The 24,057-nt window shown below is 40.3% G+C and overlaps 2 protein-coding genes across 2 annotated transcripts in view; one reads left to right on the top strand and one right to left on the bottom strand.

The window, feature by feature from the left end:
* Window positions 1-2,215: 2,215 nt before the first annotated feature.
* On the top strand, window positions 2,216-10,602 carry vsig8a (V-set and immunoglobulin domain containing 8a; the record flags this gene model as incomplete). Its single annotated transcript, XM_079179267.1, has 5 exons — window positions 2,216-2,371; window positions 3,366-3,570; window positions 6,844-6,996; window positions 8,505-8,627; window positions 10,454-10,602. 5 exons carry the CDS (start codon window positions 2,216-2,218, stop codon window positions 10,600-10,602), a joined length of 786 nt encoding a protein of 261 aa, XP_079035393.1.
* Window positions 10,603-17,264: 6,662 nt separating this feature from the next.
* vav2 (vav 2 guanine nucleotide exchange factor) overlaps window positions 17,265-24,057 on the bottom strand; it is a gene marked incomplete at its 5' end in the record, with an annotated part of 117,475 nt that continues 110,682 nt past the window's right edge. Inside the window, 2 exons of the mRNA XM_079179266.1 lie at window positions 17,265-18,671; window positions 22,098-22,252. Coding sequence (XP_079035392.1) covers window positions 18,624-18,671; window positions 22,098-22,252 — 203 coding nt within the window. The 3' untranslated portion in view covers window positions 17,265-18,623. The remainder of the gene's footprint in view (window positions 18,672-22,097; window positions 22,253-24,057) is intronic.

The following is a 24,057-nucleotide window of genomic DNA, read 5'->3' as shown; positions in this document are numbered from 1 at the left end:
AAGCCACAGTGCATTTGTGGGAGTCCTTTTTTCTTTTTTGTAATTTTGACAATTGCTCTCCATGATTCTATCTCAAAACAGGACCACCATGTTAAGAGAGATTTGCAGTCGTTTGAGATCAGCTTTCTTCACGCCCTGGTTGTCTGTCTCCTTGCTTTGCACTGCAAGTCTCTTGACCACAGGTAACAATACAGACACACAAGTACATTAAGCACAGACATACAGAAAGGGTGACTGCTCTCTATCTTATCAACTATTTCACAACATGTTATTGAATGAAGCATCTATCTTGACATGCTCATTGAGACCCTCACGGCTCGATTCTTTTGAACGCTGCTGAGCCGTAGGGCTCAGTGATGTAAGCTCCCCCAAGTGCCTCAAGATGTCAAGACTCCCTAATGTTTCAGGGATTTGAGCGCATATGTTTTTCTCTTCTTAGGTAGGGCTCTTAAAAGACTGAGCTGCAGATCTCAAATACACATCTACTTTTAAAAACATATGAAGTAATAAGGTTTTATATTTAAAGATAGTGTTTGTATTCTTGAGACACTAGCAAGAGTATTTTAGATTTTGAAAAAATGATCTGACTGAAAAACCCAGCCTATTAACTCTTTTCCAATGAAAGTAGTTCACCAACTCCAGATGCCTCCAAATCTACCAAGTTGGCAACACTGACAGCCCGGCCCTTCAGTCCTCTCTCCAAAGCACCTCCCCCACAGTTAAAAACATGGCTATTGTTAGTTCTCACAGCTGTCAAGTTAGCAGCCTGTGGAAGACTCCGGTGATGCTCAATGAGCGTACGGTCAGAGTGCGGGCCGATAGGCAGGTAGGTGGCAGTCAGCCCGTCCAATCATTTCATTCATGCTAAATGAATAGATTGGACGTGTTTATTACAGTCCTGGGACAGCCTCAGATACCAGATGTTTTTCTTTTTTTCTTGTGAGAGCACTTGAACAGCATTTTAATTATTGATTGCTGTCATGATGCAATGATAATGTCAACAAATATAACAAAAAACGTTTTTTGAAGAAGATTACCAATCCTTGCTTCAATACAAACATGTAACAGTTGGAATAATTGAATATGCAAAATCCTGAACACCATAATTATTTCCTCCAGGCCACATACTCCTGAAAAGCCATTGTGAGTCTAATTCAAGCTTTCTTGAATTAAAATGAAGAATACAAAACAAGCCTTAAGGGAACTGTATTTAACATTCTGAGCATTAATACAGCAGCAAACAATTATACCACACACAGAGGGAGAATGATTTCAAGGCTTTTTAAATCTGTCTCTATGCTCCAAATTGAAAAATGTATTCCGGAAATTAGGTAAGTCATTGCACTCCATCCCTATGGAGCCCCTACAAGATGTTTTGTGATGAAGAACCTTGTGGAAAGAAAGACTTTAAAAGCTGGGTCATGTTTTGTACCTGACCGCTGATTCATTTTTCTCTCTGGAGCACTGCTTAATGAGCTTTATTGTAACTACAAAATGCAATTTCTCCGTTTTTTATACATCTTTGCGACATTTGGCATGTGGACTATTATGTTTGAGTGGCTTTCTTTGCCAGACCTTTCTCTGAGAGAAGAATTTGAATTAATATTAAATGTATCCATAAAACTGGGTGCAAGGGCACCGTAAACTGTGGCTCCACGAGCGTGGACAAAGGCTTGCTGGATAAGAAAACATAATATGTATAATATATATATATATATATATATATATACAGGACTGTCTCAGAAAATTAGAATATTGTGATAAAGTTCTTTATTTTGTGTAATGCAATTTAAAAAAACAAAAATGTCATGCATTCTGGATTCATTACAAATCAACTGAAATATTGCAAGCCTTTTATTCTTTTAATATTGCTGATTATGGCTTACAGCTTAAGAAAACTCAAATATCCTATCTCTAAATATTAGAATATCATGAAAAAGTATACTAGTAGGGTATTCAACTAATCACTTGAATCGTCTAATTAACTCGAAACACCTGCAAGGGTTTCCTGAGCCTTGAAAAACACTCAGCTTGGTTCAGTAAACTAAATCACACGTATGGGGATTATCACAATATTCAAATTTTCTGAGACAGTCCTGTATATATATATGTCTTTTTGAGGATTACAATAAGGGATTTAGAAACAACAAATATGTTTCTTGGATTATTTTCAAGACTTGTCTGAATTTCTTCAGAATTGAAATGTGTGCGAGGGATGCAGGTGACATCCACAAGTCCGCAGACCATCCAAAAGGCAGAGGGAGAGAGCGTGAGTTTGGGCTGCAGTTACACACCAAGCCCTTTTGACACCGGAGAACTTGACATAGAATGGACTGCGGTCAGTCCAGACTCCACGCAGAAAGATCAGATGGTAAGACGCAGAATGAGAATGGTGGAAATTGTACTGTAAATGTATAAACATGGTCTGACATATTGAGGTTGTAAAGCAGAATTAATTTGGAATTCATGCTAAGGCACCTAAAGAACATTAACTTAAAATCATCTAATTCTTTTCTATCTCATGTAGTGTGTTTTTGCCTCTACAATTCTAAACCACAATTAAGTCCAGTGTGGACAAACTCCTAATACCTTTTTATTTTCACAGGAAGTAGTTGTTTATCCAGATACGTCCTGCTTTAGACAAGTCACCGGGTCAGATTATTGGTTCAGCGAATGGAAATGCTTTGTGCAGTCAAACACTTAAACAGTGCAGGTTTTACAAGCTCGTTATTCTAAATGAATCTAAACATTTATCCACTGCAAACCTAAAGCTGTCGTGAGCGATCTTGTCTAAACGACGAGCTGACGAGCATGAAGCCCTGACATATTATCACACTATGAAGTTGTATGTTAATGTGTTGAAAGACCATTGCCTATTTAAACATCCAGGAGACAGGAAACAACATTATCATCCCAATAAGACGCAGGGCAACGTCAGCGTTCATTTGGGGCTCTGTTTCTGTCTTACAGATCAACGTCACTCTACAACAGTGACCATCGTTGTTTTTATCTCTGTGCTATAGTCTCCATGAACAGAGAATAATACATTCTTTTTTAATTGCGAGACTTGCTCAGATCTTCACTAAATGTGTCTTTGCGGTGCCAGACAGGCACCTTTTTACATTAGCAGCCCCAAGGGACAGCGCTTGCAGTGGGTTTTGTGAGAACTTGTTTGCCGATACCAGCTGCCTGCTATTGCTGGAAACAAGATTGTTGAGAGTGCAGCGACTGAACCATACAGTCGATGTAACGCAAAACAATGAGCCAGAATGGATTGAAAACTTCTGTAAAGCTCTAAAGTTGGTGGTAATTCGCGGTGGTAATGAACTTATTGACTCTTTATTTCTATTTTTGTTTTCCTTCAGCTCCTGTCATACACCAGCGGAACTACATACATCCATGGTAACCACGCTCTTGCAAAAGGGCTAAGCTTTGCTGCTACTGACCCCTCAATGGGCGACGCTTCGATCTCAATCGCTCTGCTGTCACCTGCTCACAGTGCGACCTACCAGTGTAAAGTGAGGAAATCCCCTGGAGTAGACACGAGCAAGGTGTCACTGGTGGTATTAGGTAAGACTGGGCACCGGGGTTGCATCCTTGGGTTAGCGCATGTACCTGACTACAACATGTCCGTCACTTTTGGCACATACATTACTGTTTAGCTTTAAGGAGAAGGCAGCTGCACACATTCACTTTGAACATTTTGAGTTGCCTATATCAATGAAGGTTACATTTCCTTTTCACATGCCAGTATAGATTACATTTACAATTTGCCACAAAGCTAATTTAAATGTACCTGCTATCAGGCATGTTTGATCTTTTTAAGAGTACTACTACATCACCACAGAGAAGTGTATCCATTAGTGGTTTGTGGGGGTCAATTTTGTTCAAGGGCACATGGATGTCAGTGAGAACTAAGATAATTGCTCTCTCAGTGTCTGCTGTTATCAAAGGCTGTTACCAGTCAGATATTATTCCTTAAAAGAAACAATCCTTCATTTGATGAGATGTTGCACCATAAATTCAGGTCAAATTTAACAATTTTCAAATCCCTCGTGCTTAATAATAAAACATTCTTGCTATGTGAGAACATGATCTGTTCTCTTTTGAGCGGCACGACACAAACAACATTTTATCAACAAGCATCAACTCTCTTGACCATTTTTACACCTGAATAAATTTCATTCGTATAGCCTAATATAAAAAAATTGATCCAGGGAAAATAAAGGAAGAAACCTCGAGGAGAACAACTGAGGGTGGGATCCCTCTCCCAGAAGTGTAATAGATGTCATGTGCACGAAATGAATAACATAATAAAATCACAACATTGTCAATCCAATACGACAGAAACAGTACATATAATGAGAGTAGTAATGCGATATGCACAGCTGCGCATGGTCCAGATGTAACCACGATCCGTGGAAACTTGCGAGGCGGGAAAGCACAAGTAGAAGCTAGCTCAGCAGCTGAAGGCTTTGGCTCCCATTCTTCTTTTGGAGACTCAAAGAACTCCCACTAACTCTACATTCTGGGAGCACGGCGCTCTAGTGGGGTAAAAGGGTACTACAAGCTCTTTAAGGTGTGATGGTGCCTGACCATTAAGGGTAGGTGAGGAGAAGGATTTTAAATCATAATCTGGATTTTACAGGGAGCCGCTGCAGAGAAGATAATACACGAGTAATATGATCTCTGTTCCTAGTTCTTGTCATTACTCTCAGTGTCTGCAGCATTTTGAATCAACAGGAGAGTTTAAAGACACTTATTAGACCAGCCTGATAATGAGGAATTGCGCAAATCTAGTCTAACAGTAACAAATGCATGGACACATTGGTCTGTATTGTTTTCAGACAGAATGGGCCTGGTTTTTGCAATGTTACATCGGTTATAAAAGGCTGTCCTTGAAGTTTGTTTTATCTGGGGGGTTAAAGGACATGGTCCTGATCACAGATAACTCAGATAGTTTTTATGGTGGTGCTGGAGGACAGGGCAATGCCACCTAGAGAAACCACATCATTTATTTTGGAGGTGTTCGTGGCCAAGTACAATAACTTCTGTTCTGTCTGACTTTAACATCAGGAAGTCCAAGTCCTGAGGACATGCTTGGAGTTTAGATAACTGGTTGGTTTAAACTGGCTTGATCGATGGATATAATTGGGTATCATCTGCATAACAATGAAAGTTTATGGATTCTTTCTCGTAACAATTACCTCAAAGAAGCATATATGTGGTGAATAGAATTGGTCCAAGCACAGAACCTTATGGAACTACGTGACCAATTTGGCACACAGAGGATTAATCGTTTGCATGTACAAACTGGGATTGATCTGACAAATAGGACTCAAACCAGCTTTATGTGGTTCATTTTAATGACGATTTAATGTTCCAGTCTCTCTATTTATGCTGCTTACGATTCACTGTTTCATGGTCAAATGGTTTGACCAAACAATTTTAATCTCATGGTCCATTTTCTAGGTTTTTCTGGAGATTCTACCTGCATGTCAGTCTTCATCAGCACATGAGATTGCTTTATCTAATGATGGAGCGGTGATATGGATAGCTGCGGTCATAATTCTGACCATTGTGATTAAATTAATTAACTGAAGGAAGATGGCTCGAGAAAGGTCTGTTTCCCTGAAACCGATGCTGATTGAGTTGATGAGATACTTAAGAAAAAAAGGCGACTATAATTCAAGATGACACCTCACTTGGAGCCATTTGTCAGTGTATTCAGTCTTAAGATCTGCCAGAGGGGTAAAGTAATTTACTTGATTCTAGTCCAACTCATCTTGTTTGAAGAGCCTGAGCAGTAACTGGGGTGCAGGAGGAGCTCACCACATTGGCAGATTCATTTATTATGATTCTATGGATGGAAACTACATTAAATAACCTCCTACAAAGATGTTTCAGGATATCAAATAATTGGCCACATTTAAAAAAAGAAAGCTCTTTCAGGAGCCTTAAATCAAAAGGACGGAATATAGTGTCCCTCAGAATATAGTTCTAAAGAAGTATTTTTTTACACTTTTTTTTAGGGCAACTCGTTTTTTCTCAGATGACCAATCAGAGATACAGGTTGAAGGAGCACTGATTACATTTTATTTCTTAGTACAACCTATAAAAGATGCAGTGCTGTACACATGAAACCTTGGCAGTTATTGTAATTTCCTTTCCAAAACCTGAAATTCACAAGACTCAAACATGTATTGTTCCTCTTAAAGTTCATCTTACAAATGGGCCTGTTTGGATCAAATGAAGTGATGTAAACTGACAGATGTTGAATGGTAATCTGTAGTGAAGCCTCACATATCCTTCAGACAACCAGAAGCTGTTTTTATCCAAACGGCAAAACAGACCTAAGAGCCAACAAGTCATTTTATTGCTCAGGTTGTTTTTATGATCTGGAGCAGGATAAGTGATTCAAACAAGGCATAAATAGATGGATAGTATTCCGTATTTTATGATATAAATGATGAACGCACTTAAATGTGTGAAATGTTGTGGACCTTCAGGTCAGTCTCTCTAAGCGTATCTTGTTATGTCGTTTATTTCACCCTAACTATTTATACCCTATACCTATTTGTGTCCTCTTTCAACTTCCAAACCAGTACAGAACTCCATGTTTCTTCTTTGCCATCTTTAACTCCTCAGGCTTGCAATCTGTATAGATTTTAGATTTTCAATATACTGTGTAATGTGTAATGAAACAAGTGTCGGTATCACCGATGTATTTGGTGTAAATCTGTAAAAGCCCAAATCAAAAGCTGGAGAGCTGAACTGTTTTCAGAGAGAAAGACAAGAATAGAAAGGAACGGCGATTTCCATTTGTTGTTGTTGTGATTTCAGTGAACCCGTCTGTGCCTAAGTGCTGGGTGGAAGGAGGGTTGCTGGTCGGAGAGGCTGTGTCTCTGCACTGCAAGTCTGAAGAAGGCTCCACTCCCTTAAAATACTCGTGGAGGAGAGAAAGTGCAGGCCCATCCCCTGCTGCAACCACACAGAGTAAGTGTGACCTCTGCTGATGTCATGATGCTACTACAGATCAAGGTGCGCGTGCGCGTGCGTGTGTGTGTGTGTGTGCTTGTATAGGTGTGTGTGGGTGTCTTGTGTGTGGGTGTGTGCCTTTGCGTGTGTGTTGCTGTCATGGGCCTTGGGTCAGGTTAAGTATTGAATGCTGTGTGAGCAAAACTCAATGAAAACCCTTTTATTGTTGACTGTTCGGTGCAGCAGCCTTACATAATTGTGATTAGCCCTGGTGCAATTTGTTCCCTTGGGCCGCCGCCCAAACACAGACGCACGCTTGTGCGCGCGCACACACACACACACACACACACACGCGGACACACACACACACAAGCACTCCAGACAACTGCAGGGCATACAGCACCACAGACGGCAGCCAAAGCCCCAAATCTATCAACGCTAATTTCAAAAGCCTGCCCTGGACTCAGAGGCCAAGTGTTAACACAGACACAGATTACAGTAGCTGTGCCTTTTCCAACATTATGAGCGGTAACAATTACATTGCTATAGATTTCAATCCCTGATCCCACTCCATGATAACAAAGGGAAACGTCTGCTCGTCACTTAAAAGTCCATACGGGCCTTGTGCTCAGCAAAGTGATGAACAGCATTGCTCAAGAGCCGTTTCCTTTGCGATTGAAATGTAGTATACGCGATTGATCCAGCAGGAGGCTGGAGAGGGATCACCAGGGAGCTTCACGTTACTTGCTGTCGACTTGTCTTGTATGTCATTTTCAGTAAATATCAGTAAAATGTCACAACATAAAATGTGTCTTTTCTGCTTAAGAAGGACGCACAGGAGAAGATGAGCGGTTACATCTCCAGTCTGATCTAAGCCAGCAGCTGATAGTCAGTGTGATGTGTTTAACAGGAGTGCGTCGTATCAGAGTCAGTGTGGACAGAGACGACTGCTGTCAGGACAAGGTGTAGGATTGCGACTTCTAGGCCCCGTCCCCCGGCAGCTTCCAGGCACTTTTACGTCATTGGTACACTGTGTGCTTGTTGTTTATTTTCTAAGATAAAGGAATCAAGGAATTTATCAGTATTCATTCAGATTTTGAAAATCATATGGATTAAATAAAATTTCCAGGTGAAAGTGTTAAAAATAATGAATGATTTTCAGCACAACACTCTGTTTAACAATTTAGATTCTACTTGAGGGACTCGGTGTGCATAATCTGAAGATCATTTGCATTTTCTCATCGTTTTCTTTTCACTCTTTATAACACAAAACGTTTCCCGAAGTGTTGATGACATTTACTGTAAACCCCGCGATCAGTGTCTTCTTGCAGCATGCAGACATACAAATCTGTGTGAGCAGCTCTTCTCCTGTCACGAAGGAGTTTTGAGTATCTTATCACTTCAACTATTCTACGTGTAGAGAAACCTCCTGGCATCTCTGTCTGATGTATCTTCATTGTATCCCCCTGAATGTACCACACAAAGTGCATGTCTTGATCTGTGTTGGTGGGCGGGTGTTTCCTCAGACAGCGTGAGTGGGGAGCTGAGAATCAGCAATCACTCGCAGAGCTTCGCAGGATTCTACCTTTGTGAGGTGAACAATGCTGTTGGAGCCGAACACTGCAGGATCAACCTGAAAGCAAAGAAACGTACGAAAACAGAATGTTCCTGTCCACATGCATCACACATGACGCACACATGCCAGCATGAAAGACCTAGATTTCATCCTCTCAAGTCTTCTCTTTTGTTTTTTTTTGTAGTTGCGCCACAATCTCATCATTGCTCCACTTCTCACACACACGGGGCTTAAACCACTGTGCTCCGTAGCGTCAGTTTGCTCTCCTCATTACGTTATCTAATGATGACAGAATAAGGTCACAGTCAGTGGCAGGAAATCACTTTATTCACAGAAGACACAAACTTTTTTTTTACCATCCGCTCTTCATCTCTGATTCCTGCTGCTGACTCATATAGTCAAACATGAGTCATGCTGAAAATACTCCCCTGCTTTATAGTTCAACAGTCCCTATTTACTTGAGGCATAGTTTTTAAAAATATATACGAGGTAATGGCAGCAACAAAAAGCAGGTGGACTCAAGCAACTGATGTGCTTTGTTTAGTTGACATTATTCATACTTCTGAACAGCTTTGAACAAGAATGAAACAGGAGAAATACCAGAGCTGTCTTATCAGAATAAATCTGGTGACTGGAAGTGCACCAGGAGGGAGCAGAGAGTTATTCAGAGGTATTTAGTATATTTTTATAGAATAAATCATCTGTGTTTAGTCTCAAACAATCCATCTGCATTCTGTGGATCCATAAAATGTATTTGTCTTTGTGCCTCATGATCTGTGGAGCAGACTACTTGTGTTACATTTTGCTGAGTCCGTAACTTTGATTATTTTCTGGCTTCGGATAGAGAATCATTCATGTCTTCTGTGCTAAACCAGAGGTTCCAACCCTCAGGCTCAAGACCCCCCACTAAAGGGGTTGCAATATGATTTACTAGATATTATCGAATAAGATCACAAATGCTAAACAGAATTCACTTTATTTTTTCAATTTTCTGGATTTATTTGTGGTATAATTGATCATTTTACCCCTTCAGGCCTTTAAAAACATTGAAATGAAACAATCAGAGTCTGAGGCTTATAAACGTGCTGAAAGAATTTATCTCCATACTTTTTGTGAGTTTAGACAAAAGAAAACACCAACAAAGTACTTAAACAGGATGAAGACATAAAGAGGCTCGATGATTGAATAAGATGTAGACATAAAGATGCAAAAACACAAAGCCTTTAAGAAATAGTGACATTTTGAGAAATACACTTCATGGATTTCTTACCAAGAGTTAGATGTGAAGGTGTATATACCACCAAGAAATAGTCCCGTTACATGTCTGAAGTCTTGTCGTCACTGTAAGGTTGCAACCAGCAGAGAATCCGGCAAGTTCGACACAAAACCCTGCAAAAGCTTTAAAAGTGCTGTTTCTGTGCCTCTGGAGAGAGCCAGGCTAGTTTCCCTGTTTCCAGTCTTTAGACTAAACTAAGCTACCTGCTGCTGCTTCATACAGATGACAGATGACGGTGGTAATGATCTTCTTGGAAACTAAGCAAATAAGCTTAGTTCCCAAACTGTTGAACTGAGCCGGTAAAGACAATCTAAATTCTAAAAAAATAAAACACATTTTGAGACATTATAATCTCAGAGAATATCTATGTTTTTTTCTAGGATATAACCCCCCTCGCATGGCTTCATAATACAAAAAATATTTAAATTGCCCAATTACGCCGTCGTCATACTGAGGTGTTGAAGATGTGTTTTAACTTGGAAGAGACGCAAGCCAAAAGAAGCCAGTAATCTCTGCACATGACAATACAATTAATCTAGTTTGATAGATTCTTCACACTTTGTTCTTTTCTAACACAAAGCTTCTGAGAGAATACATCTTTGTTTTTCATGCTGTTTTTACAGCCCCAAACAGAGCAGCAGTCATCGTCGGCACTGTTGTGGGTTCTCTGCTCCTCATCTTCATCCTGCTGGTCTTCATCGGGATCCTATATTGGAAGTTGAGCAACAGACATCGCTTTGAGAAGGAGTTCTCCAACGACATAATGTGCTGAGCAGTACAGCAGAGACAGCAGGGCACAGTTAAAGGTGGTGGCAGCTTGATGGTTAGCTTAGTAAGATACTGGAGGACGGGAACAAATCACACACACTGTCAAGTTTCTGCCATTGATCATTTTATAACCCAAAAGTCCCATGATTAGGACACTTTTTGTTGAGTGTTGAGTAGTTTCGTCAGCTCTCTTTATGTTGATGTTCATCTATACTCTTAGTTATGCAGATCTTCGATCTCACATTGTGCGGAACAATTTACTAAAATCCTTTTGATCCGGTTTTACGAACTGATTTTCTGCAGGTTCGTTGATGCTAATATATCTGCTCACATTGTAACTCGCACAAGTTCCGCTTTGTCCTTCACCTGAAAGCCTAAGTAGAATCTATTAAAAGTTTCCAACTCTTTCTTCTTGTCTTTTCTGTCTTTCCTTAGAGTTGGAAACATGAGAGGCTGTCATCGTGTCAACAAACACTCTTGGGAGTTCTTGTCTTAGATTTGCAGCATTTATATACAATTCATTAAATCTCAAAACAACATTGAAAAGTGACATTTCAGACTTTCCTGGGTACAGCTATTATATGTCTAGTTAATTATCGGTCGTGACAGAATGTGGCTGGTATTGTTTTCACCTTGTAATTCTGTGTGTGTGTGTGTTTTATGTGTGTAATTATGGCAACATGTGGTCCTGGAGACACATATTGTAGCGTGTACCAGCACAGAAATGGTTGTAGTACTTTGCCAGGTGTTTTTTGTCACAACTGTGAAAACTACAGTCACAAAACTTAGCAGCTATGTAGTTGAGATCAAAATGAAGGCCAAAGTAGGCGTATAGGAAGTACGGAATAATTGTTAATAGCTTAAACAATCGGTATACATGGGCAATATTAGAATGACATTTTTGTAACATGGTAATAAAGGGCTAAAATCAAAAGGGTAATGATCGGGAAACAATACAATTGTTAAATCGGTGCAATATTTGGATTCAAAATGGTAATATGGTGAGATTATTGGGGCAATAATCTGATAATAATGAGGTATAATAGGTTGATGTTTTCAAAATATTTTAGGCTACTATCAGTGTATCAGGTGTAATACCTTCAAAATCACATGAAAATGCATGGGAAGTCATGTTACAATGCTGAAATTCGTCCTCCCTCATGTTCCAAACATTTATTTTTAATTTTAGACAATACCGTAAAAATGACATTTTTACTGCTAAGACTTGTTATCTGGAACCACACTTTGACATTTTGTGAAATACTCCAATTTACTCTCTTACAGCAAGTTAGATAAGACGCTGTAAGTATCATATCTGCCCATTAAATATGAATCCACAGGCAGGAGACGGACAGCTTAGTGCAGCATGAAGCCTGGAAACAGGAAAACAGTTACCACAGCAACATCTTCCTACCCGCACCAACAACATGACGTGTTATTGCCTGACAATTGTTTTGCTCTGAGCAGTGGCAGGGCAACCAGCAGGGCAACCAGCAGAGACTCCAGAAGTTGCTGTGCCTGGGGAAGAATTGTTCTGACTCTTGATCCCTGTAGAACGGCATATTGTTGTTTTTCCGCTTCGTGTTTTTATAGAAAGTTGAAGATGAACTATGTGTTTATTAGTGAGCTCTAAGGGTGCTGGAAGGTACCACTGGATAGAGCAAGGCTAGATGTTTTCCCCTTACAAGTCTTTTTGCTAAGCTAACCAGCTGCTGTCTGTAGCGTTACATTTAACGAGGAGAGTGGTATCGACCTTCTCACCTAACCGAAACCGTTGGTTGATCTTGTATCAGAAGAAAACATGACAACATGTAACAACTTTGTACTTTTCCCATCCTGCACACGATGAAAATATTTCAACATATCTTTAATAAACTCTCTTTCCTTTAGCTGAATGTGAAGGTTTTGCCTTATATGCTCAAGTTTAGTCCAGTATCTTCATGATGTATGTCAAGAATGATTGGAAATGCCACCCAGAACCAATTTTTAAAAACAAAGCTAAGAAGTGAGGGAGACAAGCTTCAAAGACGCCCATCAGGCTTCAGTGTCAGTGGAGGATGTCTTGATTTTAAATGTATGTGTAGAAGGTGATCCGTGCACGACCAAGGACAGGAGAGCTCTGCAGCGAGAGAAAAGTGCCCAGTTTCTCATTTGTACCCATCTACCGAGCATCAGTGATATTGGTAAGGCGATGTGCCTGTTCAGAGCCCAAAGGATACTAAAGGACAATACCCACCACAGAGTTCACCCTGCTGCTGTCTGGCAAGCGCTACTGAAGTGTCATCTGTCGTTCCACCAGACTACAAAGCATCTTCAGTCCTCAGGCTGTGAGACTCATCCGCCACACTGCACCGTGAACAAATTGTTTTGTTGTTCTTGAGTAGCATAAAGGGACAACTTGCATTTTGTTGTGCCACCCTGTGTTGAAGAATGGCAATAAATGAACCGTGATGTTTGAAACTTGAAAATGAAACATTGGATATTCCCCAATATTCCCCAAATTCCTTGGAAATCAAACTGAAAGAAAATGACATAGTATCTTTGAGAATTGTTTTATGAAGCATTAGTTTAGCTTTTGAGTTACATATTGTTATAAGCATTAGTTTATGGTATAAGTTAGTGAGAAACTTTACACAATTAACAATGTTTACATAAACAGTAGAAGCCTGACACCAGATCTGCTACAACACAAGTATGTTTTTATGGCAAGAGAAAAATACATATATATAATAAAAAATGTAACAGTCAAATATTCTGTAAAACTCACCGTTTATGCATAAAAGCACCTTTCAAACACAGACTATTCAGGATGCTTTACGTAAGGCAAAGGCATTTAAAAACAGAATTAGATAAATGAAAGTAATAAAACAATAATTAGTAGATTAGTTCAAAGTAGGTGTTGAAATGGGAGCAGTGTCAGCGTGGGAGGACAGTGTTGTGTGCAGGAGACAGAGAGCCACTTCAAACCCCAATCCTTCTCCATATCTGTGACGTACAGGAGTTCAACTCTCTTCAAATAAAGATGGCATCATGGTGAAAAGCTCATTGAGAGGGGCAGGCACTTATCATTTGCTCCATGACAACAATAGTTTCTCTCACGTCTGTCAGTTACTCGTGTTCAAGGTAAAAAACAAAACAACATTGCAGCTTGAAAAGCGGGATTAAAAAGTTCAGAGATGAGTCATGCACATATAACAGCATCAAATCTGTTCATGGACTGAATCCTCTGCATTTAAAAAAATAAAGGACTCCTACTCTGCATCAGCGGATTAGCAATTTCAATACTGTATTTAAAAACTAACTGAAAGGCAGACGGATGGACAAACTGATATAATAATAATGAGTATATTGTAAAGATAATATACAATGTAATATCAACAGATGTTATCTTATTGTAAAGGGCATTTTACAAATTGTCTCTGGATCCTATTTTATTAAATTTGATTTTTTTACGTCACGTCCTTTACACAAAACAGATCACCTCTATCTAAACACATGTCACAATCCACACCAACTCCACCAACTCAGACCATAGTGCTTTGGTGTGGTCTTTGGTGGAATGTGCTGACATCTGGAAGACATATACATGGGCTCAAGGATGAACTGATTGTTGGGCATAACTCAAGATTTCATATGCCGACTTTGACTATTTCAACCAAATGTCTAATGAGATCAAATTATAAAATGATGACATACATACTGAAACATTTTCTTTAAACATTTATGACCTATTATACTATTGATTTCAGAGAGAATCTATGGGGTATTGTCAAGAGGAAGATGAGAGACATCAGACCCAACAATGCAGACGAGCTGAAGGACACGATCAAAGCAACCTGGGCTTCAATAACACCTCAGCAGTGCCACAGGCTCATCGCCTCCATGCCGCGCCGCATTGATGCAGTAATTCATGCAAAAGGAGCCCCGACCTAGTATTTAGTGCATACTGTATACTGTACATGGACATACCTTTCAGTAGAACAACATTTCTGTATTAAAAATCCTTTTTTTAATGGGTCTTAAGTAATATTCAAATTTTCTGAGCTACTGAATTTGGGGTTTTCATTAGCTGTAAGCCATAATCATCAAAATTAAAAGAAATAAACGCTTGAAATATATCACCTTGTATGTAACAAATCTATATAATATTTGAGTTTCACTTTTTGAATTTAATTACTGAAATAAATTAACTTTTCGATGATATTCTAATTCATTGAGATGCACCTGTATAGATGTGTGGCAGTGTGTAAAAAGGAACAGAACTCAAACATAAACCAGAGGAGCTGTGTCATGCCGGTGACACAAAGGATCTTCCCCCAGAGAGACCAAGGCAGCCGAATGAAGAAGTATTCACTCACACCAGCTCAGGTGTCTCTCGAACAGCTGATGACCCTCCATTCACCTGCAACAGACAACCACATGCACAACAACAGGGACACCTAGTGTATTGGAGCTGGAGGTTCGTCACACTGTACTATGACTTTTATCACTTTTTTCGACCTACTATAATATTTTTTTTCACTTTTTTTTACATTCTATACAATGACTTCTTGTCAATTTTTTCGGCACACTATACAATGACTTCTAAAAAAACTTTTTTAGAGATACTATTCTGTAAACTTTTTGACTTACTATTAAGTCTTTTCATCACTGTTTTCAGCATAGTATACAAAGACTTTTTTCATCTTATTCAGCATACTATATTCTGACTTTTTGTCATTTTTTGGACATACTATACTATGACGTTTTTCACGTTTCTCAACATACCATACAATGACTTTTTTCAACATAATATACTATGACTTTTTTATATTTTTTCAACCTTTTATGGTATCACTTTTTATTACTTTTTTCACTATACAATGTCTTTTTTTCGCTTCATTCGACATACTATATTACTTTTTTCGAAATACCAAACTATGACATTTTATACTTCTTTCGACATACTATACTATGACTTTTTTAACTTTTTATGATCTACTATGAAATTTCTTTTTTTCGATCTATTATACTATGTATTTTTTTGACAAAGTATGCAATGACTTTCCCTTTTTAACATAATATACTATGACTTTTATATACATGTTTTACACATACTAAACTTTTTTCGACATAATATACAATTCTTTTTTAACTTTTTTGTTCATACTATTTTATGACCTTTTTGACATACTATATTGTGACTATTCTATGACCTTTTTTCACTAACTATGCTTTGACTTTTTTGACTTTTTTTTGGATCATACAATATAATATGACTTTTTCTGACCTTTTCCCCCAGTTTACTAAGAACATGTTCAACAAGCTACACTATGAGTTATTTCAACATAGTATACTCAAACTACTACTAAACTATTTATACTATGCCTTTATGTGAATTTTATAGACATACTATTTAATTATTTTTTTTGACACACTATGCTTTAACATTTAAGACAGATTACACTATATTTTCAAGACTTTTTTCAACAAACTGTATTGCCTTTTTTTAAATACTAGAAGAGGACTTTTGGTTCTTTGACTCATGATACTATGATATTGTGTGCCTCTTTCTGGAGATCCATCCATCCATCCATCCATTTTCCTCTGCTTATCCGGGGCCGGGCCGTGGGGGCCGCTGACTCAGGAGGGTATTCCTGACGTCACTCATCCCAGCAACACTTTTTATACCTTTTTTTCAGAGATACTATACAATGACTTTATATTAATTGTAAGACATATTCTTCAATTACTTTCTTTCTTGACTGTCATTGCACAGCATCTTCAAAATGATTGTTTCAAATTTAAACCAAAAAGAAATATTTATTCCATGATGGATTGCAATTGGACACACTCAACCATTCAAAAGAATGTAGACAATGAAGTGCTTGTTAATGTATCGACAGGAGTTGAAATATCAATAGCCACGTGTAATGGGATTTTGTCCACCACACAAACAGTGACTAGATTCCCTCCCCATCATTCTAGATAACATTGAGTGTTAAAAAATCAACCTTTAGGATGACAACAGAGTCCACAAGCATGGAACACACAGTGGTAGGACTTTTAGTTTCCCTGTGCGGTAATAAGCCTCTGCAATAACACACATCATAGACAGTCAAACGTTTAGAAACTAAACATATCAGCATCTTCTGCTCCAGAAGTCTTCGTGAACCAACTAGTGCTGACATGTTGAATTTGTTGCACTGTACTTCTAAGTGGGCTGCAGGAGTTAGTTCAAATTATTCTAATCATTTATTCTATTTTATTCTTGGCAAAAATACAGTCTTCACTTGATAAATTCAACTACATTCTGTAATTTCCATTTGTTTAGTACATCATTACTTATTTTCTTCTATTTTGTGTAATTTGACATTTTCAAACTTTAATTCAAAGTATGTAGGTGGAAGATATAAAGCTTAAAAGGTAAGGCCATATGAACAAAGAGTCAATATACTGTGTATCAAATTAAATGCAAACACAATTTTAAATAACCTTTTAAAGCCGACAGGCTTAATAACTATCTGAATATCTGCATAACTAGAACAGAAGGTTGTCTATTAAGCTGTACTCATGGTATTAGGAAATTACTGGAAGTAAACGGAAACAATAAAACCACAACATGATGAAGTACTTCTCTTATCGAGTCATGTTAATTAACACATCCATTTTCCATCAAATTAAAAGTCTTCTGACACTGTTTTAATTTTCACCAGCCTGCACATCACCATATTACATACATGGAAAATGATTAACATGGGGGGGATCCAGTCACCTGACAATCTGTAAAAAATAAGGCAAAAGTACAAAAATCATAACAATTTAACAAACTCCATGCAGACATTAAAACATTGCTGAATTTGGCTTCAAATGATAAATGGTCCAGTTCTTGCAACATATGAAACCTTGGTTCTGTGCAAAAAAAATCAAAAAAATCATAGAACAAACCCAAGATTTAAAAGTGTGACGTGGTTGTCCAGTGGAATGTCACGATGTTTCCCTTTTGCATCCAGCTGATTGCACCCATTGTCTTGTGATGCCAAGATTGATGTGAACAGTGTTGTTGGCTATAAAAGCGTCCGACTGTCTCTGTGAGTCCATCCAATCAATCGGTAAAAATAAGTTAAATGCTTCCCCGTGTTGTTTTCTAGGTCTCGGGAGGCAAGCCGTCCCCAGTATTTAGTATAAGTGCCTCTCTCCTTCTTGGTGAAGTCCTCTGGACGTGGACGAACTGTCTTTTTGGCGATGGCGATGTTCTTTACTGGCTGATGTTGAGGGTCAGTAAGCAACGACCATTCTTCAAAGGCACCATACTTTACATTGGTCTGTGTGTGTGTCTGTGTGTGTGTGTGTCTGTGTGTGTGTGTGTGTGTGTCTGTGTGGGCCGCACATGGGCACATGCATACATGGAGAAGTAAAACCAGTCAACAAAGTCGATTCCCTCCACTGGTGTCAGTCCACAAGGCATAACCATGACAACTAAGGCAAAATCTCGCAACATTAAAACAGAGCATCTGTCTTTTTTTTCTTCCTTTATTTTAGTTTTTCTTATCTGATTTCTTGCTGCTGCTAAAATCAACTTCCCCCACAATAATCATTAGTAATGATAATAATCTCTATTCAATAAATTATCTATACTGTACAATTATTTCACCTTGCATGGACCTGCAACAAAGCGGAGCCTTTTACAAGCGACCCACGGTCCGGTTCTTCTGTGTCCTCGGTGCAACAAAGCACCTGCAGAGCACACAGAGGCTAAACAGCAAGCCACGTCTTTCCTCTACCTGTACAGCAATTAAACAGGACACCCTGCCACATGAAAAAAATGTACAAACATAAGCAAAGCCGATGCATAATTGAAGATAGAGAAACATGGTAGAAACACTCATTGGAAAATGAGTACCCAGCAAAAAAACAACACAAATGTTCTTTTTTTTTCCTCCTCGTGTGTTTTCTCCTGGAGAGTTAGTGAGTAATCCTCGCTGAGAGCAGGAGATAGAAGATGGTTCCTGATTTGAAGGGAGCAGTTCAGCAAACATCCAGGCCTTACTGAACTCCTTCTTCATCCACGTACGTTGAGGGAAACCATCCAATCTGAAACATAACAAAAGATGATAGTGTGTCAATTCAAACAGGATGTTAATAGAATCCTGTTATTCAGCTGCACGTGCAGGAAGATCAACGTTTGGTAACAGTGGATCCATTGCATGTGCAGCATGAATACAATCTGATGCAATGTGAGGCTCCGAACACTCTACTCTAAGCGCCCAGAGGATGTGCATTATTATTTCCAGATCAGTGCACAGCTCAGATGTAACAGACCCGTTCTAAAAAAAATACTTGAAGATTACTAACACTACTCCTGCTGTTGCTAGGCAACACTGTACCCTACGTGTTGGTATTTATAGAGCATGAGGATGACATTTATGGAAAAGAATTCACTCCTCAAAGTCTACATGTTGTTCTGATTTGGGTACGCAAGGATTTAGGTGATACGACATCAATCAATCAAATCTGTAAAAAGAAAAGTTGACCACCGCTGAATCACCAGATGCTCAAAACAAAAAGGCCAAACTGAGACCTCCATTTATTTTTGAGCCAAAAGGGGCTCACACGTCTTAGAGGGCTACGCCTACACACCGAGGTACAATGCATAACTACGCTTCTGTTCCGTATAGGCTTCGCCCTTTGAGAGCTGTCACTATCGGGTTAGCTAATGAAGCTAATGTAGCCTATGCCCCACTGTGACACCACGGTCAACACGTTGGCAACACACAAGAGCTCACAAATGTACATAATAGGCACCAACTGTGCCACGGTTAACGCCGTGTCAGCCTCCGCACAGAGCACTGCTGCTGCAGGAGAGTGGGGACGTCACTTCTGTACCATAAAGAGTACCAGTAATCTGTGATGATCAGATTACAGGCCCGCCATTGAAAAGGGCACGGATGCAGATGTGTGCCTCTGAGGAGTGCCACGGGTAACGGATACAGCTCTCGTGGAGAGCGCCCCGGACGCCCTGCGGAGGCTCCACGCCAGCCGCCACGTCTGAAGGCGCCACACAGCCGTTTTGACGGAGCTACTCCAGCTACATTCTGAAAATGATCAAATATAAAATATGCTTCCCACGCACGCTTTTGACCCGTCTCCCCTCTCTCCCTGCTGTTCTCCCTGAGTTTCATATATCCCCGCTTCCCTTCCCACAAAATCCATCCGCTGTATTGATTGAAAGTAGCCGAGTGTAACTGCTGTTTGTGATTTCGATTTTTAAATTCAAAAACCTACTCATTCCACATATTTTCATTGTCTAAACACACACACACACACACACACACAAACAGACTGAGAGACAGAGATTAGCTGAATAGACATCAGCAGAGGAGCACAATCGCTTGTTGACTGGCGCTTCGCGCCGCTTCTGCGTCCAGTGTGAACCTCGGGTAAGTAGAACACAATTAGGATCCCTTTTCTGCGTAACAGCTCAGACGCTGTTTCCGTACACTTGGGGAACCTCGGAGGGGGGGAATGGTAGTCCATTGTGCAGGTATCGTACTCCAAGTCGTTCCCTGGAAGAAGAAACGCAGGACCTGTTCGGCGCATGGGGATGAAAGGAATGTGTGAATAGACTTCTATCAGGTCGGTAGAAGTGAACTAATCGCCAGGACACACGCATTCCAACACATGCCTGATTGTCAGCATGTGAAATGGCCCCTTCATAATGCATCTTTTGAACAAAGACCAAACAGAGGTTCAAAATCAGCCTCATTTGTCTTTGATGTTGGTAAAAAAGCAGGAATAGAACCCTCGATTTCTCTCCAGGAGGGACATGGGAAATTGCTTCTTTCCCCAGAAGCTCCGTCAGCTCTGTGGTCAGGGCTGCTTTTTCTGCTGAAGATGACATTATTATTCATGGCATAAACCTCGAGCCACCTGAACAAGCACACTGATACGAGCGGTCAGTAGAGCAAGCATAAACCTCGATCTGAGGTCCATGTGGGTTTACGCTCGCCTTAGAAAGTGACCTTCGGGAGCAGGATGGATGCCAGTCTTTGTACCAGCGGAGGGACTACATGAAACCCCCTCTTTGTGTGCCCCTGGGCTCTGAAGGGCTCATCTGGGAGGAGGTTGCAGGTTGAGATATCCAGCTCACCCTGGTATCCCGATGGTCTGCACAGCTGGCGTTCCCCGCCACCTTTATCACAAAGCAGCGCTCGCTGCTCCTGCTCCACCGAAGGCAAGCAAGCACAAAACTGGCAAGTGGCCTGCGGGGGTAAGCACTGGCTCAGCTTTCGCAGCTGAGATAAAGGTCCGAAAGGGAGAATGTAGCCGACCTGGCAGCCAGTAACCAGACGGACATTTTTTCACTCACTGACTGCTTTCATGCTGAAGAAACAAATCCAGAGCGGCTGATATATGTCACAAGTGTGAACATAAGAAAGGCCCAGGCAGGGCAAAATAAATCTTCACGACTGTGCCGGGATGAACTCAATAGCAACAGCTTGGAGGGTGAAGGATATACGATGTAGATCAATGCGAGCCAGAGAATCTTCAGATGTAGACATTCTGCATTTCAACAGATGGGATCTAACCGACATGCACGACGTGTCTGTTTCAACCAACATATCTGAGCATATTGACCCAGATGTGCACTTTAATTAATCCTGTACAGTCCATATAATGATGTGCACAGAGTAGGCACCTAGATCTTCATCTGACAATTTGGTCCCACTTGACAAAGAAACAATAATAAAAAAAAACATTTCCACTGAGGTGCTTGAGTAAAAACAACATTGTGACACGTTATAATATAATCAAAATGTGACGGCTACAGTACCTCAGCACCAGACTGCACATCAAAATACAGCCCAGATTAGCTGTGCAACGACACGATAATGAACACTTACTCTGGATCCACAGCAACAGAAACATAACAAATAAAAAGGATAAAAAGCTCAAAGATCACTGCAGGCTGCACTGCCAGCCTATGAAACTGGCATATTTCCCAGCAGCCATGCTTTTACTTTTCTATTACAACCACCTGCTCTCGGAGTGCTTTTATAATACCAATGGGGGAAAAAAAGATATCGCAACATGGTGGTTTCACAATACAATTACAAAGTGAAAAAGAAATCATCAGTAATGTGGATAGAGTGGAGCAAACGGTAAATTATTAAACAGCATGACAAGTTTCATCAGTTAACTGAAACGCAGCCTTAAAAAAGCCTTTAAAGGAAAATACTAAACTTATGTCAATACAATATTAGGATGTACAAATCTAATTCAATATCTAGTCTCATACCATGATATCAATATGATATTGAATTTGCCCTGCCTTAGTTACTTTCAGTCAGTCGGGTGCCCACAAACACGACATCAGTGCATAGAAAAGTCTTGGTTTGCCTTGTGCACATGCTTCCCGAGGGATCGTTCTCTTTCTGTGAAAGATTTTCACTCGGCGTCCATAATTACCACGATACCGTTTACCATTGATAAAGCAACAGACTTTTGTGATTTACTCACTCGTCCGTTGGTCTCTCCTTTCCACCAGCCCTGGTCTCCGCCGATCTTGCTGTAGATTTTGACAATGTCTCCTTCGCGCAGTGACAGCTCTCTCATGTCTCGTGCAGCAAAGTTATACCGGGCCACTGCTGTGCTGACCACCCGCGGAGTGAACACTGTGAAAGTGGAAGCAATGGGGAGCTCAGTCACATTGTCAGAACTCGACAGAGGTGAAAGGTCACACTAGACATCCTTGTAATAATTAGTTGTGAGGAATGGTCATTACGAAGACGGTGAGTTTAACAAGACACGATGTGGTCACACAATGACAAATGAGCTCGATGGGAAAGGACAATTTGTTTCATCGTGAGAGAGGAAATTGGTTTTCTCTTCGTGATTTAATGAGGTAGTGTCATCCCGGGAAGAACTGAAATGTTGTAGTTAATGAAGAGAGCGCCAGAGAGAAGAAGTTTATGAGATCGAGATTATGAAATTACAGTCATCGAGGTGCACAAGGACAACGGGAGCAAGACAAGAAAGGAAAGAACGAGTACCTGACCAAAAGGGAGCTGAGCTTTGAGAGGAGAAGTTGAGGCCCTGCGGACTGAGGAAGGAGAAGTTGTAGGAGGCGCAGGTGGCTGCTGAGAGGAGAAGAGAAAGACGAGGAAATGAAGCTGGAAATGCAGAGCTGGAGCCAGAGAAGCAGTAAAGCAAGAAAAAAAGGAGCAAATACCAGTTGTTTGTCTCATACAGATTATTCTGTTATCTCAATCTTGTCATGATTTCACTGCTTTAGTGGTGTGAATAAAAAAAACACCAATTTGTGGATAGTAAACAGGATCATTGTGGTTTTCCGTGTTTGGAATACTGAGTCAAACTAAATTGCGCAAAGTTACAGACAACATGACGAACGCCTGACTTTTAATATGTGAACCTTGAATTAAAACGGGTCACCGTGCGCTCTTCGCAGCGTATTTTGCCTGCTGTACATTTGCACAACTCTGTAGAGCCTCCCAGACAACGTTCGTCTGGACTCCATTACCAAACTGCCAGTGCATAATGGTGCAGACAGCAGAGCGGTTAAAGGGAATGACAGAAGCTGATGGGATTGGCCATGGCCTTTACTGAAAGTTGCATCCTTATCCCACCACGGTTTCTATGCACCCTTTGCGGGCCTGCAACAAAAACAGAAAGTGTGTGCTTGGGAACTTAGGGAGAGAGCAAGAGCACATCACCATCAGCAAAGACTCAATTATCTCCATTTATATCCAAATGCAGCCAAAACAGGAGGGAAGCAATGTGTCCGTAGAGGCCAGTTCTTCCTGCAGATCAAACAAAGGCAGACCAATGCAGGACCGAAGCTTGTGCAAAGGGGCTGCCACTTTAGACAACCAGTCCACAGGCCTCTGAGTTAGCTGACGAAGTCTGCTTTATTTCTCTCTCTCTCTCTCTCTCTCTCTCTCTCTCTCTCTCTCTTTATCTATTTCACACTGCTTGTCTCTTTATCTGCCCTGCTCCCCTCTGGGCTTTCTCCATTCCTCTCTGTATGAGTTAAGGGAGTCACTGGCCTGGGAAGGAAGAGAGCACCAGTGAATAGAAAGAGAGTGGGAGGTAGTCTGTCACATTCATTTTACCCCCCCCCCCCCCTTGCTCTATCCACAGCTAAAATGGCACGGGATTACATTTGTAAGCAGCACTTGCACATTATAACATATTTTTAGAGTCCAATTAGTTCTATCATAACTATTGATAGAAGCAGGCAGATAAATAAGTTGAAATACAATGTGCTATTAGTCTCTGAGCCAAAACTTCCATCCAACCATTTGGAGCGGGCTAACAAAAGAAGCCCTTATGTCTTCCTCCCTAATCATGTCCTCCAGCCCTTCATGGGGTAATCCGAGGTGTTCTGGGGCCAGATTGATTATGTGTTCTGGGTCTGCCCAGCGGTCTCCTCCCAGCAGGACGTGCCGTGAATGCTGCC

Source organism: Pholis gunnellus (assembly GCF_910591455.1).
Source record: "Pholis gunnellus genome assembly, chromosome: 18".
NCBI lineage: Eukaryota > Metazoa > Chordata > Actinopteri > Perciformes > Pholidae > Pholis > Pholis gunnellus.
Note: the sequence above shows the minus strand (reverse complement) of the source record. Positions and strands in the feature narration are given on the sequence as shown.